The sequence below is a fragment of the Lycorma delicatula genome, chromosome 13, assembly GCF_047948215.1.
Source record: "Lycorma delicatula isolate Av1 chromosome 13, ASM4794821v1, whole genome shotgun sequence".
NCBI lineage: Eukaryota > Metazoa > Arthropoda > Insecta > Hemiptera > Fulgoridae > Lycorma > Lycorma delicatula.
In genome coordinates this window covers 41400879-41424789 of record NC_134467.1, presented here as the reverse complement: position 1 = coordinate 41424789, position 23911 = coordinate 41400879, and the positions used below count along the sequence as shown (strand labels likewise).

Here is a 23911-nt window from a genome sequence, read left to right as displayed (position 1 = left end):
CACATCAGGAATTTTGTTTTTTAAGTACGATATGAAGCCTTTTTGACACCCCGTCATAGCTGGAGCACCATCTGTAGCAGCTGATATAATATTCTTCAACGGAATTCCTTATTCATCACAAAACTTTTCCAGTGTTTTAAATACGGTTTCTCCTTTCGTGTCTGTCTCTAAATTTCTATCAAATAAAAGTTCTCGACATATTTTTTCATCTTTAATAAATCTCACGTAAGACAACAACAATGCTTCATTAGTCGGTAAAGTGGACTCGTCCAACCGAATTGAAAATTTACTAGTCTTCAGATGATTGTACAATGACTTTTCAATGTTTTCAGCCGTTTCATCGATTCGTCTTTGGACAAAACTATTGCTCAAAGGAATTTTTCGAATTATATCTGCCGCCGGTTTATGGGGCACAGTAGTTATAACTTCTTTTATCGCCGGCAAAATTAACCTTTCTCCGATGGTGTGTGGTTTACCTGTTTGAGCAATTAACAGAGAGATATTGTATGAAACTCGAAGTCCGTCATCGTCTTGCTCAGCAGCCATCGAAAAAAGTTTCGATACACTTGGCTGAGCATTATCCTTCTTTTCCAGATCTTTAAAATATGCTACATTTTTGTCCTTCTTATCCGGATGCATTTTATTCAAATGATCTTGAAGTCTTGAAGGCTTCATCGCTTCGTTTGTAAATGTTTTTGAACAAAGAAGGCGCAAAGGCAAAGATGAGTTTGTCGAATTTTCTATGAATCCATATTTAATATATTCTACACTGTATTGCCGTTTCTTCTTTTTTGCTTCCGACATGGATTTGTTTTCAAAAATATGTAAATAAAGTGTTGAATTTAAATACTTGTTTAAAGATAGCGCGCGAAACCGCAAATGAAAATATAAGAAAAATTACGAGCTTTTATATAGGATTTAAATACAGCAAGTAACGACAGGAATAAGACAAACACGCACAAACTCGTTTATCTCTTTCGACGTACAATCGTACTGAGCAAGTATCGATGAACCAGCCGATTTCTACCTGATTGCACTGATCAGAATTACCAAAATACATTGCTATTTTATTGTACTATTATTGTACTAATTTATTAGAGCGAAACTATTTTTGTTGAATATCTTTCTCATTTATATAAGGTAATTAAAATTTTATATTTCGACTAGTAAATAATGCTACTAACAATAATAACTTATTTAACTACGGAAAATAAATTAATATCATTTCTTATTATAGATAAATACGGGTAATTTTTCATAGAATTTTAGTTTATAATTTAGAACTGGTTCAAATAAAAACCGCCGGCTAAGCCAGCGTTTTTATTATTTGTAATATTTAATATTTATAATATATAGAAATAGTAAACGATGTTTACAATAAGTGAACTGTTTAGGCTTACTATACTATTTGAAACTGGACGGTAATGGGTTAATTGTAAAAAAAAATTTCTAACACAACTTTTTGAACAATAATTATATATGTATTTCCATTTTATATAAAAATGATGATTCTTACATAAGTAATTTCTTATAAAATGCTAGGAAAATATTGTAATATGCACTTATGTTAAAAGCAAGAAAGAAAGTAAAGAAAACTAAATTTATGTTAGTTTACGTATGTATAATATTTTAAAACTGTTCACGGTAGTTTTTTTCCTAATGTTTAAAATAATTTCTGGTGCAATGTAATTAAGGTAAAATTGCTCTAATTTTTAACTATCATCGATCATTTTCCTTTATCCACAGAAACTTGTTACAACTTGATTGCGTACGGTGTGAGGGCTATCCTATGAAATCTATGTTAAGTATTTTAAGTTTTTATAACATCATACAGGATAGAAATATAAACTAATTATTCGTTATTGAGTAGTAGGTGGGTTTTAATTTTAGTGAAATTTAAAATACTATATAAAGTAAATGAAATTACAAATTATACATCGCCCCCCTAACCCACATCAACGCCCCCCCACCCATTTTTTCTGGGCCCCTTAACGCCCCCCTCTAGGTTTCAAACGCCCCCAAGGAGGCGTTATCGCCCACTTTGAGAAAGACTGCTTTAAATGATATCCTCTACTAGACTCGCAAAGACAAACTATTCATACGGCAATTTACATAGCAGCCGTAGATTTCGATGATTGTAGCACGATAATTTCTTCATGAATATTATGGTTCAATTAATGGATAGGAATATATTTCAAAGTGATGTTTGTTTTTAAATATATAAGGTGATAATGGAAAAAATAATGGATAATGATCATTTCATGATAATACTGTGTCGAACTTTTTGCCGAAGTGAAGATAAGTGAGATATCGTACGTTTTGTTTCTAGGTATAAAATTTGTTGGTTCTTTTTTTCATCTTCCTCCCTCATTTTGGAGGGCCTCAGAAGGAGACTCGATTAAAATTCGTGAAATATAATTTGTGTAGAATTGCTATAAAATCTTCCTATCGTTTGAAGAACTAAATACGATTTTTGGACAAATAAACGCTTGGTTAAATTGTCATCATGAGGGGTTGGAAAAGTCACTGTCAATTCTTACTCCATCTTCCTCCCTCATTTTGGAGGGATTCATAGAGAGACTGGACTAAATCTGTGTGGAATCGCTATAAAACCTTCTTATCCTTCGAGCAACTAATACTATTTTTGAACAAATAAACGCTTGGTTAAATTTTCATCCTAACTATAGGTTTTTCTTTGACTTACGCTTATTTTATATTTTTTTCATGTAAGTTGCTATTACACCACTTTTCCTTATACTTGATCCGTTTTTCCAATTATTTTAATTAATAAAAGAATAACTATGACACTATTCCGGGTTAGATACAAGTATAAAGGATCCTGAAGCGATTCCTTAGTATTATATATTGGGAAGCTTTCCGTAGACAAAAATGAAGATGATGCGTCTTCATCTTACATATAATCATATATTCCTTATATACATATATCTTCATATTTGCAATATAAATACCGGCAGAGGTAAATGGGGTATTTATGAGTTAAAGACAAAACTCAAAAAGAGCTTTTATTTAAATAAAAATCAAAATGGTAAAACCTAAGCGCATCAAATTTCAAGTATATTTTGTTGAATTTTTTAAACCGCTTTTGCTATCTACTCGGGAAGAAAATATTTAAAAATGTATATATTTTTGTAATTTTAAGCGCCATAAGTATAACAATTTGTAAGTTAATCGTACAAGATTCACACACGTTATACTTTTCGTTTTACTAAATTCGTTATACTTTATTCGTTTTTTAAAATTATTTTAGTTCATAAAAGATTCGGTGTTACATGTGTATAATGGATCCTGAAACGATTCCTTAGTATTATGTATTGGGAAGCTTTCTGGAGACAAAACTGAAGATGATGCGTCTTCATCTTACATATAATCATATATTGGTTATATATATATATATATATATATATATCTTCATTTTTGTAAAATAAATCTACCGGTAGAGGGTTTTACGGGTAAATCGGGTATTTTCGAGTTAAAGACAAAACTCAAAAAGAGCTTTTATATAAATGGAAATTAAAATGGTAAATCCTAATCGCATCAAATTTCAAGTATAATGTTTTGAGTTTTTTAAACCGCTTTTGCTATCTACTCGAGAAGAAAACATTTAAAAATGTATGTATTTTTGTAATTTTAAGCGCTATAAGTATAACAATTTGTAAGTTAATCGTACAAGATTCACACACCATAATAATTTAGCCTTCTGTAAGAATAACAAACATCGTTCCAGGTTTACTAGCAAAAGCGAAGAATATATAATTACATTTCAGAATTCTAAAGCAATCGAAATGCAGTTAATATTTAGCACTACAAACCTTAATTCGGTTCACCAATAATGTCAAAAGAACCCACCCTAACTTTTAATTCACCTGCCTTTATTTGCTTCACATTCATAAGAATGAACGTTGTCGCTAATGTAAGGGAAGAAAAAAGTATTTTTTCTTCCCTTAAAGTTCGAAGTTTGTCCATGCGGATTAGAAATGAGAAAAAAGTCAAAATTTTCCGTAAAGTGATTGTTGAAACAAATACTAAGTTTTCTTTCCTGTATGTCACAATTGAGTAATATAGTATAATAAAATATTTGGGTTTTTTTTTAATAATAAGAAAAAATATTTTTTTTTAAATTGCACAATATAGCGAAATTTAAACGAAATACGTTGTTTTCATCAAACGTCTATTTTTATCTTCTTTAATGCTGGTACGCTTTTAATTATGTGAAATACACGTCAGTATATACGTTTTGACGTCACACAGAAACTATTCAAAATGGATATACGGATATTTAATATGTACATATCTTTTACGTAAGAAACGTACTTTATTTTCACAAAATTCAGTATAAAAGGAGGTGCTGCAATGATTAAATTACGATTTGCATCTGCTCCGGCCTACTACTGAAGTGTATTGTAGTTCACGTAATTATTATTTTTATTATGTTACTGCTAATATTAAACATATTTAATATACAAAATTTATTAATATTATTGCAATAATAAAATATGATTTTATTTCATAATAATTTAATATTTAAGTTAACATGTTTATTATTATTTAATTTATATCTTATTATTTTTTAATGTTTGATGTAAATTGAAACGAATAAATAATCTTTTATATATATATATATATATATTTTATATGTTATGCTTTTACGGCCAACATGGGACCACTTAAGTCAATTTTAGTTGGATCTTTTCTGAGAAAATCGTGTTATTTTACTCTTCCGAGCTGGCAGGTATTTCTTCATCCATTCCTACCTTGCTTTCTTTTCTTCATCCGTAAACATTCTGTTCGTTGTATTTTGTCGTTTGTTTGTCTGTATTTTGTTTAAATTTAATGCTTTTGTTCTTTTAGCTTTGTAATTTTTCCAGTTTTATTCTGTAGGTCAGTCAGGGAAATTCTCAATTCTTTCATATCTTCTCTAATTTTCTTTGATCCATCCTACTTCTAGCTTTTGGAACCACAGCTTTTCAATGATATTTCTTGATTGTTTACCGTAATGTGCTCTATTACCAGAGGATCTATGGCCATTAGTTCATTTTTTTCGAAAGAGATATGAAGCCCTATCTTTTGTGGTAGGTTTTGTGTTTCTCATGATTTGTGTTTTGGCTTCTTGAATATTATTTGCTAAAAGAGCGAGGTCATCTGCAAATCCTAGGCAATTTAGTGTGATGGAGTTTTTCTTAGTACCCATTTTTATACTTTTGGGATTTATTTCATACCATTTTCTCATGACATATTCGAGGGCGCAGTTAAAATAGAGTGGTGAGAAGCCGTCTCCTTGCCACAATCCAGTTATATGTGGAAGGGTTGAGAGAGTTCACTTCTGAATTTGAATACATATATACATATATATATATATATATATACATACATACAAAGTTTCTATATTAAAGGAAATAATTAAGCGATGTATACACAAGAGTAAACAAATTAAAATGGCTGACACGTTAATATTCTAATCTTAAATTTTTTATTAGTCCTTATTTTTATCAAACGATATTTTATTTCATGAAATGTGAAGTATTTCTTTGAAAGCAAAACTACTTCTTATTTTACTTCCTTATACGAAATAAAAGAAGTATTGTGATCGGAAAAATTTCGGTTTTCAGAATTCAACGGTAATATGCGTTTTGACCATCCCTATATCCATTTTGAATAGCTTCGGTGTGACTTCGAAACGTACGTACTGACGTGTATCTCGCATGACTGGCTGTATCTCGCGTAATTAAAAAACGATTAGCCGTAGAATGTTGAAATTTTGTATATAGGGGTGCTGTAACATCTAGTTCTGCAGCTTTGATTACAATCGACTGCACAAAAAGTGTCCAAAAAAGTCAAAACTAAAAAAAAGAAGATTTTAAAATTTTTTATAACTGCAGTTATGCTTTTCAACGATATATAATTCCGGAGTTATAACCAAATAAAAATTTAATTAATGAAATATTTGGATTATACAAAGGGAAGGCACATCGGTTCGTATCCGAATTCATTTCTTAATTTTTTTAACTTTTTAAAAAAAAATGGGAAATTAAGATATGATTAATGAAATAAAATTTTATATACTTTCATTAAAAAGAAAAAAATGAAAATTATGAGCATATATAATTTAACAGACGTACAAGCATGTCTTGTAATGTCCGCATCAGATATTATTTGTTGAAAATCTAACGATAAAGAAACTAATTACTGTATAAACTTGGGGACATACTTTTCTGCTTGATTTCATCTACGTCGTTTATAAAAAATATAATAAATTAATATTTAAAAATAATTTAATAGATAAATAAATTTATCTAATATTATTATTTATTTAAACAAAATAGTACAATATAGGTTTAATACATTGCCTTTCTCAATATAATTATTTAAAAAGTATTTTAATTATACACTTGAAAAAATATACATGTATATGATTTTGAAATATGTAGTATATAATACAAATATTATTTATTGGTTATTACGAAGAATTATGAGAAAACAATAAACAATTATTGATCTAAACAATACTAATTATTGAAAAAGAGTTAAAAGAACCATACCATTTAAAGATAGAAAATTCCTTCAAAATATTAAAAGTCCAGCATAATAAAATAAATGCCGTGATGAGTTGGAAAGGATTTTTATATATACATATATATGTTATGTCTATTCACAAAAATGAATATTATTAAAAATCTACTTTTAATTTATTATACTTCCAAATTTTACTAAATTAGATATACATGATATACAATAGATTATTTTAATAATTATTATTACTGGATATGCCTTCCAATAAACTTTATATACAACGGGTCGTGTACTTACAAAGAGACGAACAATAATTGTGCAAAGGACAGAAATTACACTAAGACAATTAATAGAATTAATGTATTTCCAGAAACAATACACCTAATTCACCAAATAAAACATTCGGCGGCTGCTGATTTGCAGTCTCAGGTATTTCTTAATTAAGTATTTTACAATACGATTGATTATTAAAAGTAAATACAAATATAAAAGTCGTATAGATATTTGATGAGCAACAGCATTCTGTTTTTTAACGGGTGACAAATTATTCAAATCCATTTTATCTAAATCTAACGTTTTTTTTTTGAAGTTTATAAACAATTCTGTCAAAAATTAATTCATTATATATCTTAAAATTTGAGATGCCCGAAACTTTAGGACATATTAGGATTTTAGGGTTATCCCTACAATTAATCTATACTATTATTTAAGAGAAAGATATTTTTTTTTGTTCCGGATAAAAAAAACTACATGATCAATAGCAACCCCTGTTTTTTGCCATTATTGAGAAGGTTTTTAGATATATTTCTTCTTGAAAAATTTGGAAAAAGTATATATATTTTTTAGTAGTGGAAATTTTCCAATTGAAGGAAAAACTTCAATGAATTGAATTAATAAATTGTGAACTGTAAGTGTGTATCCTTGTATGAGCTGGGTTTGAACAAAATGACTGATTATGAGTATCTAAAACCCAATTTCTAGATTATTTGAAATTCCAAGTTCGAACGGTTTAAATAATTTTTTTTGAAATTCGAATTTAAAAGGATGAAAAATAGATTTTTGAATTTTTTTCGAAAACCTTACATTTTTTAATTTCAATGGTGAGTGCAATCTTCATATCAAAGCTGAAGAAGGTAAAAAATATTTGAAGAGTGAATGTAATTTTTCCATATCCCGACTTCAGTAAACGAAATATTCAGTAGATTTGATCTTGCAAATACTCTGCAGTTAAACATTTAAAAACTATTTTTGGGTTTTTTAAATTCCGATTTTTTTTTAAGGTGTGGGAAAGTGCTGTGACCAACAAAGTCGTTGCCATCGTTATTGTATGTGTGACAGGTTGTAGTTACATCCCGTTACTTGATTAATAAACACAAAATAAAAAGATTGACCGCTACGGGAAAGGAAAGAAACCACGCAGCGCGGGCGAAGCTGCGACGAAGAGTAGTAATATATCCTTGAAACGTTTTCGCTATTTTTCTCTTCTAATCTACAATTTTTATTTTTTCCTTTAGCGGCAAAATCGCTAAAAGATATTTTATATTACTGGTATTCACTTAATCAAATTTTGATTAACTTCAAAAAGTACATAATTACAATTATTATCTGTATTACTAGATTGAATAAATTTTTTATAATTTATTTCTTGACGCGATATTAATTTAGTATAGATATTATCTATATATTTACTACTTAGACCTATACTTTTTTTCTTTTGCAATTCTAATTTTTGCTGTAACATGTTCGTACTTCTCTTTTGATATAATATAAATTTATTCTGCATCTCTTTTTGCCTTCCAACACAATTGGAAGTTTGATAAAGCATTAACAAAATGAACATTACAGACTTCACAAATTTAACTACCTTTTCACTTTCCATTCTCCCTTTTCAATTTCCCAATTTTTATTTTTACCATATTCCTTTCCCACGTTTTCCCCCATTTTTCCTTGTATTATTTCTCTTTACCATTTCCTATTCCCACCTTTCCCCTTTTTTTCTCTTTCTCCTTTCCGTTTCGTTTTCCTTGTTTTCCCTTTTTCCCATTTTTTCTTCTTCTCTCTTTACCTTTTTCTCGTTTACTATTTTCTTTTGCCTTTACGTCTTACAGATAGCACTGTTTTTAAAAAAAAAACATGATTTTACTTTTTACAGAAGTATTAGCTTAGGTATATAAATAGTAGGTATATAAAAGCACCCGCGTATTCGAATCCAACGTTATGTCAAAATTTCAAACCAATTGGTGAAGAAATTTCGGAGATTTAAGTTTTTGAACAAAAAAACATTTATATTTTTATTTATGATATTATTTAAAACTATCTTCTATTAAAATTAACACCTTTATTGAATTAATTAATAATATCTATATTAAGAAAATATTAATTATTAATTTGACGTAAACAATCATGCTGTTTATAATTATTTATTACGATTAATGATTTATGCGGTTGTTTAGCGGCAGTTTATACTTTAAACCTAATCGCTTTATTTTTTCTCGAAGAACCGGTAAATCTGTATCGTAGTTTAATTTATGCTACAGTTATATAAAAATAAAAAGAATATGAAAACAAAAATAAAATATAAAACGTCTGTTTTTTTTTTAGATTTTTCAACGAAGAGAAAATGATTCACATTAAATTGGTATTAATACTTTTCCTTTCTATGGTGTACTATAATGAAGGTAAATATTTCTTATTTATATTACAAAAATTTAAACAATACTAAAGAAAACGTTTAACCTCGTAACACAAAATTTTGAAAGGAACAATTATTACTTTCCTGCTATCATAGATCTAGAAGAGCAATCTCACAACGACTTTGATTACGTACCCCAAAGACGCAAATAATTATTAATTTTTCCCATAAAATATAATATAAATATATATATATATATTTATTTATATATGTTGTCAATAAACCAGCTATTTATTTCTTTGAAACAATATAGTTTCATTCAATTTATTTCAAATTCATTTTTTGCACTGGAATTTAACATGAACATTTGATTGTATTTGTTTAGCAACATCAAAAAATCTGGTTTGATGTCCTCTGTTACTGAGATTTGATGATCTGAATTTAAATATAATTTATTTCTGTATTTCTTTTAATTGCTGTTATTAAAGAAAAGATTATTTATACTCGTATGTTGGATTAAAAAAAAGATTACATTCGTCGCTATTCTTATTAGTTAACTTACACTGTACCGAATTCAAGTACCTCATGAATCACACCTGGTTGATTATGCTGTTAGTCTCTACTATTTTCAGTGGTTTATTCGCTTTATTAAAGGGAGCATTAAAGTGTACGATGGTATATTTTTTTGTAGATGAAACTCCGTTTAATTTGAGTAGTTAATAGTTGAAACGATGACTATGGTGATCCAAAAATCCTCACACTTTCTATTTACGATCAGTACACTCACAGAAAATTGTTGAGTGAAAGCAGTTTCCAGGCGAAGATTAATCGGTCTCATATACTTTAAAAATACTCTTACTGCAGTCCTCTACTAAAAAGTTGTTAACCAACTAATTAACAATTTATAATTAAATGATAAATTTGTTTATTCAACAAGAGGAGGTCACATGGAAGACGGAAAGAGCAACGATGGACGTTCTGAGAAAGAGAAATACCTACATATGGAGACCTACGTCATCCGATCTTTCTCCTGCAGATTTTTTTTTTGGCATATCTAAAAGTTTGTGTATTCAAACATAATCCACACAAAATTAAAGAACTGAAAGCCAATATAAATCAAGAATTACGAGAAACGGAAGATGTACGCTTCAAAAGTTGACTTTCCTGTCTTCTTCATATATATTCAAATGCATGCATTGCTGAAGATCATGGACACTTTCAGAAATTGTTATAAAAATACTTGATCTAAATATTGTTTTGCAAAAATAGTGGTAATATTTATAATTAATTGCACTAAATATATCACATCAGTATTGTTTAAATGGGTTGTTTTTGTTGGGTTGCTTTTTACATGAAAATGGAATTACTGCAACAAGTAATAATGAAAATTGAGACATTTTAAAGAACTATTCAAGAAATAAAAATTTTCAGAAAGATAACCAGATTGGCAAAAATAAAACGGGTGCGTTGCGCTTTTCAGAAAGACATACTAATAATGATCTCACGGGTAGAATTTTCGGTAATGATAACGATAGAATTTCTGTTCTATGTGCTCCGAAATTTCTGGGTGTTTCATACGATGGTAAATGCTCTTCGGATGAAAAAATTAATGTAATAATCTTATAAGAAAATCAAACCGTACTGTTTTTCCTTGAAACATCATAATACAAAACTATGCCTCAATATTTTTTTTTTTTTTAAATATGAATTATGCTAACGTGATTCCCGTCCAAAGTGTATATCACCTCATTCAAGCCGTCAAAAAGACAGAAAGATATTTCAGAAACGGAAAACAGGCCACCAGAATATTGTTAATTACATAATAATAAAAAATATTATTTTTACTTTGTCAACTACATAATTACAAATTGTTCTTTGTATACAAAGTAAACTAGTCTAATCCATTCTCGATTTCTGCAGGAATTGGTTATTCATGACTTCCTTGTAATAAAAAAACAGTTTTAGCGAAGATACAATTTGGAAGGATCTATGATGGTTTTACTTATTTTCTTTGTGTTTTCAGAGTAACCGAATTATGATATATGTACACGGCCATTACGGCCGTATACATAAATCGTATACATAATGGGTTTAGTTTTGGCTGAGATTGAGGAAGAGACTTTATATTTTTGAATTTTATCTATGGGAAAATGATTTCTTCTTTATAATTTGATTTCTCTTGGTTATAAAATATATATATATATTTTTTTTATATTTTTTATTTATTTTTTATTATGGCCATCGACTGGTAAGGTCACTAGCCCTCGTCACAATCTTTAAAAGAAACTACTATCACCATCTGGATCGTCATATGTAAGGGTGTAAAGGGCCCTTACATTTTATTTAAAAGCACAAACTACACAAAACATTTAAGACATAAAGACAAGGAAAATCACAAACACTTATGGGGTGTAAAGCGCCCCAATATTAAAATTTGAGATAGGTTCTCAAAAGACCATTAAATTAAAATTAAAATTAAACTTATCGATACCATTTCTTTCTTTCTTTCTTCTACGAGTCTCATTTATAGTTTGTTTAAGCACCCTCGGGGCGACCAGAACCGCCGTTGAGCAGTATATCAGTCGCGCCAGGGTGCCGTGGCAGTTGAATCCTTCTTATAAACAGGCTATAGGCATGCACAGCGTACACCCATAGCCTCGCGCCCTCAATCCACCCATGAGGGTTCCCCATGCCATCATCGGACACACCCCGACTCACTGCTCTTGAATGCAAGTGAGCCAAAATGGCCTAGGCAAGAGGGCTACCTCCCGTTACTATACGTGCCAAGTTTCGAGACTCCCTTATATATATATATATGCATGCATTTGAAATTAAAATTAAATTTATCAATACCATTTTTTCTTTATATATATATATATATATATATAAACTACCGCTTAGAGTTTCTTTTGTCACAGCTTTAAACTTTCATTTTGTAGACTTTTAAGAATTCCACTGGCGTGTAGAAATGCAACTATATTTTCTTCATTTCCATTATCCAGATCAGCACTAATATTATTTCTAAGACAGAACCTCTTTCTGAGGTCCTCATATATGGTACACTCCTCTTCTATTAGATGCTTGATTGTCAGTGTTTTATTACAAACACCGCACATTGGTCTCACTTCGCCGGTTAACAAATATAAATTTGTTAATCGCGTGTGACCGATTCTAAGTCTGGTCACCGCTACTTGTTCACGGCGAGTCAACTTAAAGTCGCTTTTCCATTTATAAGGAGAAGTTTTAACTGAGTTTAATTTTGTATTTAAACTTCTCCATTCAGCGTTCCACTTGTTTCTTACTATATTTGTTAGACGGTTTTTAACATCTGCCACTCTTACAGGAAATGCATCCAAATCATCGCAGACTGTTGCCTTTCTGGCAGCTTCGTCTGCGATTTCATTACCTGTAATACCAGCATGCCCCGGAGTCCATATAAAATATATTTTCTCATTTTCACCTTACTCTTATTTCCAAAAAATATTTTTTTTTCGTTTCTTTATTCAAACTCATATCCTTGTACGTCGATGATTTCATTACATTAAAATTAACCGTCGGTTTTGCATTTAGGATATTTCATTTAATAGTGAGAAATAATAAGCTCAATTTTTTTAGTTTTTCTTCGTCAGTATTCTTTTTTTTTAATACTTACGGTTTAGTTTAACCGATTTTTATGGAACGTTGAATGATTACTTTTGATTAGGATTCATTGATTTTATTTAATTTCGGTTATAATTTGTCAATCCGGACACCATATGTTCCCTATCTCGTATTTTTATTTTGATAGAATAATATTTTACATAACTCTTTTTTGCACGCTTACATACTCTATTGATTCATTTAATTTTCCACGCAAATTATGGTCTGTAGAGAGCCAAACCGTCATTAGCCAGTTAGTTACACATTTTTCTCGTCAAACTCGGGTTGATGGTAGTTACAATCGAAGAATCTAATAGTTTTTTCTTAGCGAAATGAATTTATTGATGTATTTTGTTTGCTTTCAGCTAATGGCCAATCTGCTATCGATAAAACCAATGGGTTGAATTATTTTTTAAAAGAAAAACAAAATATAACTGACTTATTTAACAGGCCGCATTTATATCATACACAGATAAGCTGTTATCTTTGTATACTTGCTGAAATTAATGAACAATTAGAATTAATACAACGTTCACCAAAAAACGATAAATCAAGTAAATTTCGTATAGAAATATATAAGGATAAATCTGAAAATTGGAAAAATTACTGTGAAAAAGGCATGCCGACTGATACCAGAAAGTCATTTTTTGATATTTATACTACAGTACATTACAAAACATCACTTCCAAGAAAAAAGGCGTTCGTTATTTCTGACTGCATAAAATTATTTACTAGAGGAGAATGTAAGTATTCTTTTTGTATAATGGGATTTTTTTTTTATAAAGCATATTTTGATATTACTATTCTCCTATCGACCAAAAATTTCTTCTTAATTTACCTACAGAACCCGCTAATTAATATAAATGTTATGGTAAATTTGATTAATTTTGGTGTTTATGCATAAACACGAATGAAATTTATTAATCGTAATCAAATTTTGGAGAATTTAATAAACATACCGGTCACTTTACATACTCTGGAGTCTCTGTTGAGAAGGTTGTGTTAAATAGTGCTCCTGCGTTAGTGTGTGTTACTAGTGCTTGAGCGTTAGTGTTCTGCTTCGTTTCCGGCCACCAGTGTCCTTCACCATGTGACCTTGTCAACTTCCCATTAGGACGTCAAGCCAGGCCCATAACAAAGCTATTCCCAACGACCGGATAAGTTTTAAACCTTTCTTTAAAAACTTTCTAATTTTATTTATTTTTTTTTTTTTGTCTTCAGTCATTTGACTGGTTTGATGCAGCTCTCCAAGATTCCCTATCTAGTGCTAGTCGTTTCATTTCAGTATACCCTCTACATCCTACATCCCCAACAATTTGTTTTACATACTCCAAACGTGGCCTGCCTACACAATTTTTCCCTTCTACCTGTCCTTCCAATATTAAAGCGACTATTCCAGGATGCCTTAGTATGTGGCCTATAAGTCTGTTTCTTCTTTTAACTATATTTTTCCAAATGCTACTTTCTTCATCTATTTGCCGCAATACCTCTTCATTTGTCACTTTATCCACCCATCTGATTTTTAACATTCTCCTATAGCACCACATTTCAAAAGCTTCTAATCTTTTCTTCTCAGATACTCCGATTGTCCAAGTTTCACTTCCATATAAAGCGACACTCCAAACATACACTTTCAAAAATCTTTTCCTGACATTTAAATTCATTTTTGATGTAAACAAATTATATTTCTTACTGAAGGCTCGTTTAGCTTGTGCTATTCGGCATTTTATATCGCTCCTGCTTCGTCCATCTTTAGTAATTTTACTTCCCAAATAACAAAATTCTTCTACCTCCATAATCTTTTCTCCTCCTATTTTCACATTCAGTGGTCCATCATTGTTATTTCTACTACATTTCATTACTTTTGTTTTGTTCTTGTTTATTTTCATGCAATAGTTTTTGCGTAGGACTTCATCTATGCCGTTCATTGTTTCTTCTAAATCCTTTTTACTCTCGGCTAGAATTACTATATCATCAGCAAATCGTAGCATCTTTATCTTTTCACCTTGTACTGTTACTCCGAATCTAAATTGTTCTTTAACATCATTAACTGCTAGTTCCATGTAAAGATTAAAAAGTAACGGCGATAGGGAACATCCTTGTCGGACTCCCTTTCTTATTAGGGCTTCTTTCTTATGTTCTTCAATTGTTATTGTTGCTGTTTGGTTCCTGTACATGTTAGCAATTGTTCTTCTATCTCTGTATTTGAACCCTAATTTTTTTAAAATGCTGAACATTTTATTCCAGTCTACGTTATCGAAAGCCTTTTCTAGGTCTATAAACGCCAAGTATGTTGGTTTGTTTTTCTTTAATCTTCCTTCTACTATTAATCTGAGGCCTAAAATTGCTTCCCTTGTCCCTATACTTTTCCTGAAACCAAATTGGTCTTCTCCTAACACTTCTTCCACTCTCCTCTCAATTCTTCTGTATAAAATTCTAGTTAAGATTTTTGATGCATGACTAGTTAAACTAATTGTTCTGTATTCTTCACATTTATCTGCCCCTGCTTTCTTTGGTATCATAACTATAACACTTTTTTTGAAGTCTGATGGAAATTCCCCATTTTCATAAATATTACACACCAGTTTGTATAATCTATCAATCGCTTCCTCACCTGCACTGCGCAGTAATTCTACAGGTATTCCGTCTATTCCAGGAGCCTTTCTGCCATTTAAATCTTTTAATGCTCTCTTAAATTCAGATCTCAGTATTGTTTCTCCCATTTCATCCTCCTCAACTTCCTCTTCTTCCTCTATAACACCATTTTCTAATTCATTTCCTCCATATAACTCTTCAATATATTCCACCCATCTATCGACTTTACCTTTCGTATTATATATTGGTGTACCATCTTTGTTTAACACATTATTACATTTTAATTTATGTACCCCAAAATTTTCCTTAACTTTCCTGTATGCTCCGTCTATTTTACCAATGTTCATTTCTCTTTCCACTTCTGAACACTTTTCTTTAATCCTTATTTCTATATATTCTTATTTCTAAATCTTTAATTTTATTTATATCTATAAGTTAATACTTGTATAGCTCTTGTTAATACTTGTTTATTATCTACATGTTAATATTTTATTAGTGAATACAATTTAACTTTTACAAGTAATTTGACTTCTAGATTAACCTTTTTAATTGTATTTTTAATTTTCTACGACAGGTCTTTCATCGAAGTCAAAAATAGTTAATTAACTTAATATTAATTTAAATTTTAGCAGTACTCTTCAGACAATTCTTTCTTAATTGAAAGCTATCTAATCCGAACTTGTCCTTCTCCCTCGTTATCCCGCCCGGAGTTTTCTGATGGTGGAGAGGATAACGGTGTGGGAGCAAGAAAACGTTTAAGCGTAGGTCGGTAACCACGGGTGATAAACCCTCCGAGAAGCCAAACACTACGAGGGGCAGCTCTGAAACGGCAGCTGCTACCATGGAGGTTAGCGATGGTAATTCCTTGCAATCACCGGTACTAGGCGGGAGAAAATCCCACCTATCATGTTGGACTGCCCCAAGGAGTGGCCAACGCTGGCGAGAGCAATCTCCGCCATTATCAGAGGGCGCCTGGTAGCCAAAACTACAGAGCGGGCTTTCTGTAAGGCTGCAGCTAAGCAGCGAAGGCGACTTCAGAGAAGTACAGCGTTTTCTGCATTCTAAGCGAGTCGCCTTTCACTCCTTTCAACTCCCAAACGATAGGTAGCTCAAAGTGGTTATCCGGGGCATCCCTTATGGGGCCAACCCGGAAGAGGTAAAAGAGGAGTTGACCTCGCTTGGTTACGAGGCACTTTCAGTTAATAAGCTGACTACGAGGGACAGAAGGAAAACCACCATGTGCCTCGTCACCTTAAAACGAACGCTGCCACCAGAGGCATTTATGACGTGAAAAACTTATTCTATTGTAGAATTAAGATGACCACATTTGTGTCTCGCGGCGTCCGCCCAAAATGCCACAGATGCCAAAAGTTCGGACACTCGTTGAACTATTGCCGCACGGCACAGGTCTGTGTGAAATGTGGTGGAGACCACGACACGGCGACGTGTTTGTAGCCGCGCGAAGAGCCTGTCTCGTGTGCAAAATGTAAAAGGCTGCACCCGGCCAATTACAGGGGCTGTTCTTATTATAAGGAGCAGCTGAACGAGCAAAAGGACACTCAGAAAACGTGCGCTGTTACTGACGGACGTAGCTGGGCTCGAGTTGCCGGAAGGAGAAAACCGAGCCCCCAGACACAGGTAGTTTTACCGACGGCAACGATGACGGTGGATAAAGGACAATCACTTACCCCGACACCAACAAACCTAAACCGGCAATAGTTACGAGAAAGGTGGAAGCAAAAAAGCCAAATAAGCGTGCTCCGCAGGGAAAAAAGGCAGGCGAACAATCGGCAAAATCAAAGAGGGCGGGTGCCAAACGTACGACGTCTTGAAAACACACCAAGGTCCCAGATGCCCACGCCCCACCAAAAAGGCGTTAACGACTCCCGGCCCCTGCAGCGGCAAAATAAATATAACCGCACTCCCGAAGGAGAGTTCCGGCAAGGATTTCTTGTCACAAGTGACAATTAAATATGTCCTACCGGAAATTATAGCAATATTGCCCCGCCTGGTGCAAGCAAAATCTCTTAAGGACTGCATTCAGTCCATTATAGAGTGCCTCATGAACCTGCTATCTAGGCATGGTTAGGCAAACTCTTAGATTGCTACAGTGGAACGCCAATCCAGTAGTAGGCTAAACGGCAGAACTATGCCGTCTGGCCGAGGATCCACTAACAGACGTGATACTGTTGTCTAAAACGTGTCTGAACGCAAACAAATAACTGACCATTCGGAATTACTTTTCGTATAGGACGGATAGGCCAGTACGACCCGGACGACCTGCCAGCGGCGGAACCGAAATTTAAGTCTGCAGACGCCGTATACACACGCGGGTTGACTTCAACACTAACGTAATGGAGCAGACGTGTACATGTGGATCATCTAGCCACGGTATATCGGCTGATTTCAGCTTATAAGAAGCCAAACTCAGCAGTACCCGGTGCAGATCTAGATGCCGTGCTAGAAAATTGGGATGGGCCCATGATATTCATGGGCGACGCTAAGCACGAGTCTTGGAATAGCAATCTGACAAGTGCAAATGACAGATTGCTATACGGAAGGGCACGAGCACGCCGGCTAGTCATCATAGGCCCCGAGGTGCCCTCCTTCGTTCATCGAACGCGCAGATCGAGACCTGATGTACTCGAAATCGCAAGCATGAAGGCGGTAACAACTCCGGTCATGACTGAATCGATAGAAGAACTCAGCTCGGACCACTCTCCTCTATTAAGGCCAAGTAGGGCGCGGCCGAGACCCCCCAACTATACGCCGAAGATCAGTAAGTTGGAAAAGGTTGTATGTAACTCTCCAACGGGATTACAAACCAGCGAATACTGAACTCTTGACACACCGGAGGAAATCGACGACACGGTCGAACGCGTCACATCGTCAATGACCGAGGCTCTGCCAAACAGCTCTACGGAAAAGACCACGAGGCCTATCCGTAATAATCTCCCACCTCACGTCTCTGATGCTATAGGAGAAAAGCGCCAACTGAGGAGGAGATACCGAATCATCCTGTCCCCCTTTTTATATTCAAACGGAGAGAGTAAAACAGCTACTGGCACAACATCGAGAGGATTCATGGAATGAATACCTCGCTTCGCTCTCAGACGATCACTCCTCGGTGTTTAGGCTAAACAAAAAACTACGAGAAGGAAAGAAGCCCCGCCACCCGGTGTGGGGCAACAAGGCTTTTTGGCATATTCGGAGGCGGACAGGGCGGAGGTTTTCGCCAACACACTGGAGAACCAACTTATTCTAAACCCTCCTCCGGCCACGAACGACGACCACACAACCGAGGTGGAGTACTTCCTCGTAGATTACTTAGTACAGGTGGAGGACGCCCCACTAGAATTAGACCAAGTCACTGAGGCGGAGGTTTCCGCTACAATCAAAGCCACACGCCCCGACTAGACTCCAATTGTTGACGGGATCGCTGCCCGCGCATTTCGGAATGATCCACCGGCTCTTATAGAGACCATAACAGCAATATTCACGTCAATTTTGTACGTTGGATATTTTCCGAATTGCTGGAATAGCATAGCGGCTTGCTGTATAAACTCGCACATATGACGATTCCCTGCTGCTATGTCAGATTGATACGGTCTTATTTACTAGACCGATAATTTGTTGTACGCGTAGGGAGAACAATCTCCTCCACCAGAGACGTAGTCGCTGGGGTCCCTAAAGGAGCAGTGCTTTCGCCGTTTTTGTAGACGGCCTACGTCAACGATATGCCTCTGACGGAAGGAGTCAAAACAGCTCTAAACGCAGACGACACGGCATAATTATTATGAATCCGGAAGTGTAGATTACGCGATCGAGGGACTCCAACGGCAACTTTGATCTATTAGAGCCGTGGCTCGATATGTGGAGAATCAAGGTCAACGGTGAAAAATTGGTGGCAGTGATGTTCACGTACAATACATGTCCTCCAGCCAGGCAGCTGGAAATCTCAAGAGAGGAAATCCCCTTTGAGAAAACAGTCAAGTATCTGGCAGTAGTCCTGGACAAACGGCTTACCATAGCAGAACATGTTAAATATGTGACCCAAAGGGCAAAGGCCGTCAGGGCCTCACTTTACCCAATAATGAACAGTGCCAGCCCATATCCGCTGGCCATGAAATTGCTCATTTTTCACCTATACGTCCTGCCAATTTTAACATATGCTTACCCGGCATAGCGAGTTTTGTTGAACTCCACGCTTCAAAAGAAATTAGCAGACATCACCCCACACTGTCCGACGAAGAGACCATAATTCTATTTAGTCAGCATATGCGACTCCCTACGGAGAACCGGGCGCATTTCTCCCTCCAAATAACTAGAGCTCTGGCGCACTCCTGCTAGCCCATAGGTCCTGGTACCGAAAGTACTCCAGCAGATGAACTGAAGGGGAATCACGCCGGAAGAAAACCATGCCTTCTTAAAATTTCGTGTATTTGAACTGAATCCACGAGCATACGAAGAAAGAATTTTAGTTCCGTGTACAAAATTCTGAATTTCCAACTAAATTATTCCATAAATGCACCTCAGATTTATTATTTCTGATAAATGATTTAAAAACTTCCTGTTTACTGTTTGTTTCTCTTTAGCACATTTTTGAATCTTCAACATTTCATATTTTTAATGCTTACTTGGGGTTTTATCTCGGGTTTTAATTTGAGGACATTATGCAAATTACTGAGCAGATTCTTTTCTTTCTTATAGTGGATGTTTTGTATTGTAATGGCGTCGCCTTTTTTAATTCTTCGAAATTAAAAATGATCAGATTTTCGTTTTTATGCTCGTGTGAGAGGAAATCTGTTCAGTTAACATAATCGTTATGCAATTTACTGGTTTACAGGAGAAGAGAACGTAGTACAGAATGCTAGACATGGAAGGTAAAACTCTTTTCCAAAGTATATATAAAACCAGGACATACTTTTAAAACAATAATGAAGAATGTACTGTGAAAATAGCTGACTATATATGAATAATGGAAAGCAGTTTCTAGAAAAGAAAATTTTCTGCCGGTATCGATCGATGAATTCTTTGTTCGGTTCCTCTACAATGGCCTCTTTAAACATGTGAATCTGTGAAAGTATCAAATTCCGAAATGAATCTAATTTATCATCCTCCGAATGAAGTCAAATATGTTACTTGCTGCGATCGGTAGGATATACCAATGTGAGTTCACAAACGGCCCTTTTTAGGAAACAGATTGTTTCTCCTCTGGCAGGGCCAATCTAAGGTGGCTGCGGCGTCGTTGAATCTATCTCCTACATGCCGTCAAAGTTTCCTTTTTCATTTATTGTTATTTATTCAAAATACGGCTCGCGTAAATATTACAAAAACGATCAGATGTCTGAAAATCTGATCGTTTATTGAGGAAACATTTTCACTATGAAAATACTCATATTTTTCTTAAAAAATTCATTGATAATAACTATTTCAGGTTATATTGAAAAGGAAAATGCAATTTCAAATTTTTCCCCAATGTAAAAAAATTTATTACAGTTTTATCGGCATCAAAGATGAACGGGACGCATAATACCCGTTATGCCAATACTGTTTTTTATCAATAAAGAAGAAGAATTTACAGATAAATAAAATAGTTATAGTTTTTCCCTTATCGTTTCTTTGTTGTAATTTACCACACAAATGATTGAGGATTATAAGTCTCGTTTACAATTTTAGATGTTATTGTACTTCTATATATATATATACATTATTATTTTTTTTTATTTTGCAGCCAGTATTACGGATTTTGATAAAATAAAACAACGTTATCAAGATGATTATCTTAGTCACGAGATTTTTCAAAATCAAGTTGATGCAAATGTTTTGAATAAAAATTGTATGAATTGTATTAAAGATTTTGTAAATTATGAACAACAGAGGTGGTATGAAATTGAACCAACGGTACGTTCTTCTATAAATTCGAATAAAATGATAACAGCTGAACACCAGGACACCATGAGAGATATATTTATAAACTATAACAGGTATATTGATGCAGTGCAGTCGTGGATCACTACATGTTCGAGTACTTCAACAAACGATATTATGAAAAACTTTCAATCAGGACTTGAATTTCAAAAAATAAACCCATTAATATCAAACGGAAAAAGTGAAAGAATGGAGGAATGTATATATCATTATATTAATGAAAGTAAGTAAAATTAAACGTAATGTTAAGATTATTTGTCAAAGCATAAAGAGTCAACATCGCAGATGTTGACTGATCTTGACAGGCGACTGAAACGTCCTGTCTACCCAGTTCATTCTTCCGTTAACTATACCACAAGCGCTGTACTTTAGACGCTGTAGGCAGTAATACAGCGCGTTTATATTTCTGTTTACACATTCTTAGCTTTACCGTGTAACAACAAAGCGATACTCACAGTTTACTTAGCTACCTGAACTTCAGTTTAATGTTTTTGATCTCAGCCTATAGAGAAGGCTCAAACTGAATTTATATTCTTATAATACTTTCCAGTTACACCAGTAAATATCTAAAATTGATAAATCGTGATAAAATTTCAAGATTCGGGTTAATTAAACCATACTAATTAACAAAATCATATCAAAGGTTACGGACTCGTGTCGTACAAAATTACAAATTATTAAATTCATTTAATAAAAATAAAAATTAAAATTATATAATACATTATCCGATACATGGAAGGGTGAAATCGTCCTGTGAATAGTTGACATGAAAAACTGGATTTTAATAAGTTTCATTAGCGATCAATTAATAATGTCCGCCCAGAATATTCATAAAATATTATTCTAACCTATAATAGAAAGATGCTACTAGTAAAACATTAAATAAAAAAGAATCCTCGGCTGCGTTTTCAGTGCTGTGATTAATTATTGGTCATCCTGACCCCGGTAAGGCAACATATCCGCCTTCTGAAAATCCCCGTCATCACTTTACCCAATCAGTTACTAGCTGTAACAGACTTTATGAAAGATCGACTTTTCGACTGCTAAACATCATTAGTTACCAGAGTCATCAATCTGGCATCTGTCACGATGCCAAAGATGCAAATGTCTGGACAGGTATTTCCATCAGTGTGTTCTTTCCCCTTTACTGCCGCCTTTGTTTTAGGCTTCTTGCAATTTCGCTCAACTAGTTTAATTTGTGGCACTCGCAACTAACTCGCTGATCCTTTCGCGGAAGCGCGTTCCCCTTGTCTATCTATAAAATCAAATTACTCGAAAATAGTTATTTTCCTTAACAACATTTTAAACTAAACTGCAATATCAAATATTTATTTAATTGACTATACTGAAAAAATGCAAATTCTATTCTCTCATCCATTAAAAAAGTTTTTTTCGTAAACACGTAAGTTTTATGCTGCGGATTTCCAAATTCATTCGTACTTTGTCAAAAACAATCTAGTGATTCCATCGACACACCGCAGCTCTATCACACAGTTCTTAATACAATCTACTTCTATTCTGAAAACTAATAGTCAAACTAGTCGGGTCTAGATGCCGAAACGCCTATCTTGGGGAAGGAAGCGCCCAACCAGGCCCCTAGTCAAACGGGTAGTCGGTTACATTAAAAACATTACAGTCATTAAAGCTAGTACTTCCGCCAAACTAACACAATTTTACATTTCTATCAAACTTCTAGTCAGTAACAGGAAAACAATGACGTAAAATGATGGATTTTGTTTTTTAACGCTTATAAGTAAAATATTTAATATTTTAGTTTTAATAATATTTTTTTTTTACTTAGCATATTTTGCCAATATTTATGCATGTTTTTTATTGCAACGATAAGAAAAAAAATGCCTTCACAAAAGAAAAGTATTGTTCCTTATAGTTTTTTTTATGTTATAGTAATTCGTGTTACGCATTGTTTAAATGTTTTACTTCTCTTTAATAAACAGTTACGTTAATTTTACCAAATTACATCATGTTGTTGTGAACAAGTGTTATTGAACATCGATAATCATCAGACAATCTACTATCGTCGAGATATGAAAATAAAATTAGTATCTCCCTATTTAGCATAATTAGAGTCTTTCAATTTTATTAATATTTTTTTTTATAAATAATATTTTTCTCTACTTTTCAGAGAGATACAGAAATTTATTAGCGTCTACAGGGAAAAAGGTAAACTCTCAAAATGAAGTTGAAACTAAGGTAACTGAGCTCATACGCCAAATTACTTATTAATAAGTAACTCTACGTGGAAACTCGATTATATGAAAAATTCGAATTAAATATTTTATCAGGAATTCGAATTTCTTGTTAAATAAATAATATGAAATCGATAATAAATAAAAAGTAAAAAAAAATAAAACGAAATTTTCTAATTTAATGTATTTTTCACCTTTCCTGATTTATCATAAAATAGCTTTCAATCTGTTTTGTTTGCATTTTCTACTGCTCTTAAAAAAATGAAGGTTTTTCGGATTTGTTTTTTTAATTTTTTAGAAATATATGATATTTAGAAATGTAAGTTTTTAAAATTAAGAAATTGAATAACTTCGTTGATAATCCTAAATATACGACCGA

At 33.2% G+C, this 23911-nt stretch overlaps 2 protein-coding genes across 2 annotated transcripts; one reads left to right on the top strand and one right to left on the bottom strand.

The window, feature by feature from the left end:
* Positions 1-108: 108 nt before the first annotated feature.
* Positions 109-804, bottom strand: LOC142334064 (zinc finger BED domain-containing protein 5-like). Its single transcript, XM_075381733.1, has one exon. The coding sequence runs from the start codon at positions 802-804 to the stop codon at positions 109-111; it is 696 nt and encodes a 231-aa protein (XP_075237848.1).
* A 3539-nt stretch (positions 805-4343) lies between these two features.
* LOC142333586 (uncharacterized) lies at positions 4344-23701 on the top strand. Its single transcript, XM_075380898.1, has 5 exons — positions 4344-4430; positions 9130-9206; positions 13165-13542; positions 21129-21548; positions 23469-23701. The coding sequence occupies exons 2-5, from the start codon at positions 9149-9151 to the stop codon at positions 23567-23569; spliced, it is 957 nt and encodes a 318-aa protein (XP_075237013.1). The 5' UTR covers positions 4344-4430; positions 9130-9148; the 3' UTR covers positions 23570-23701.
* Positions 23702-23911: the final 210 nt, after the last annotated feature.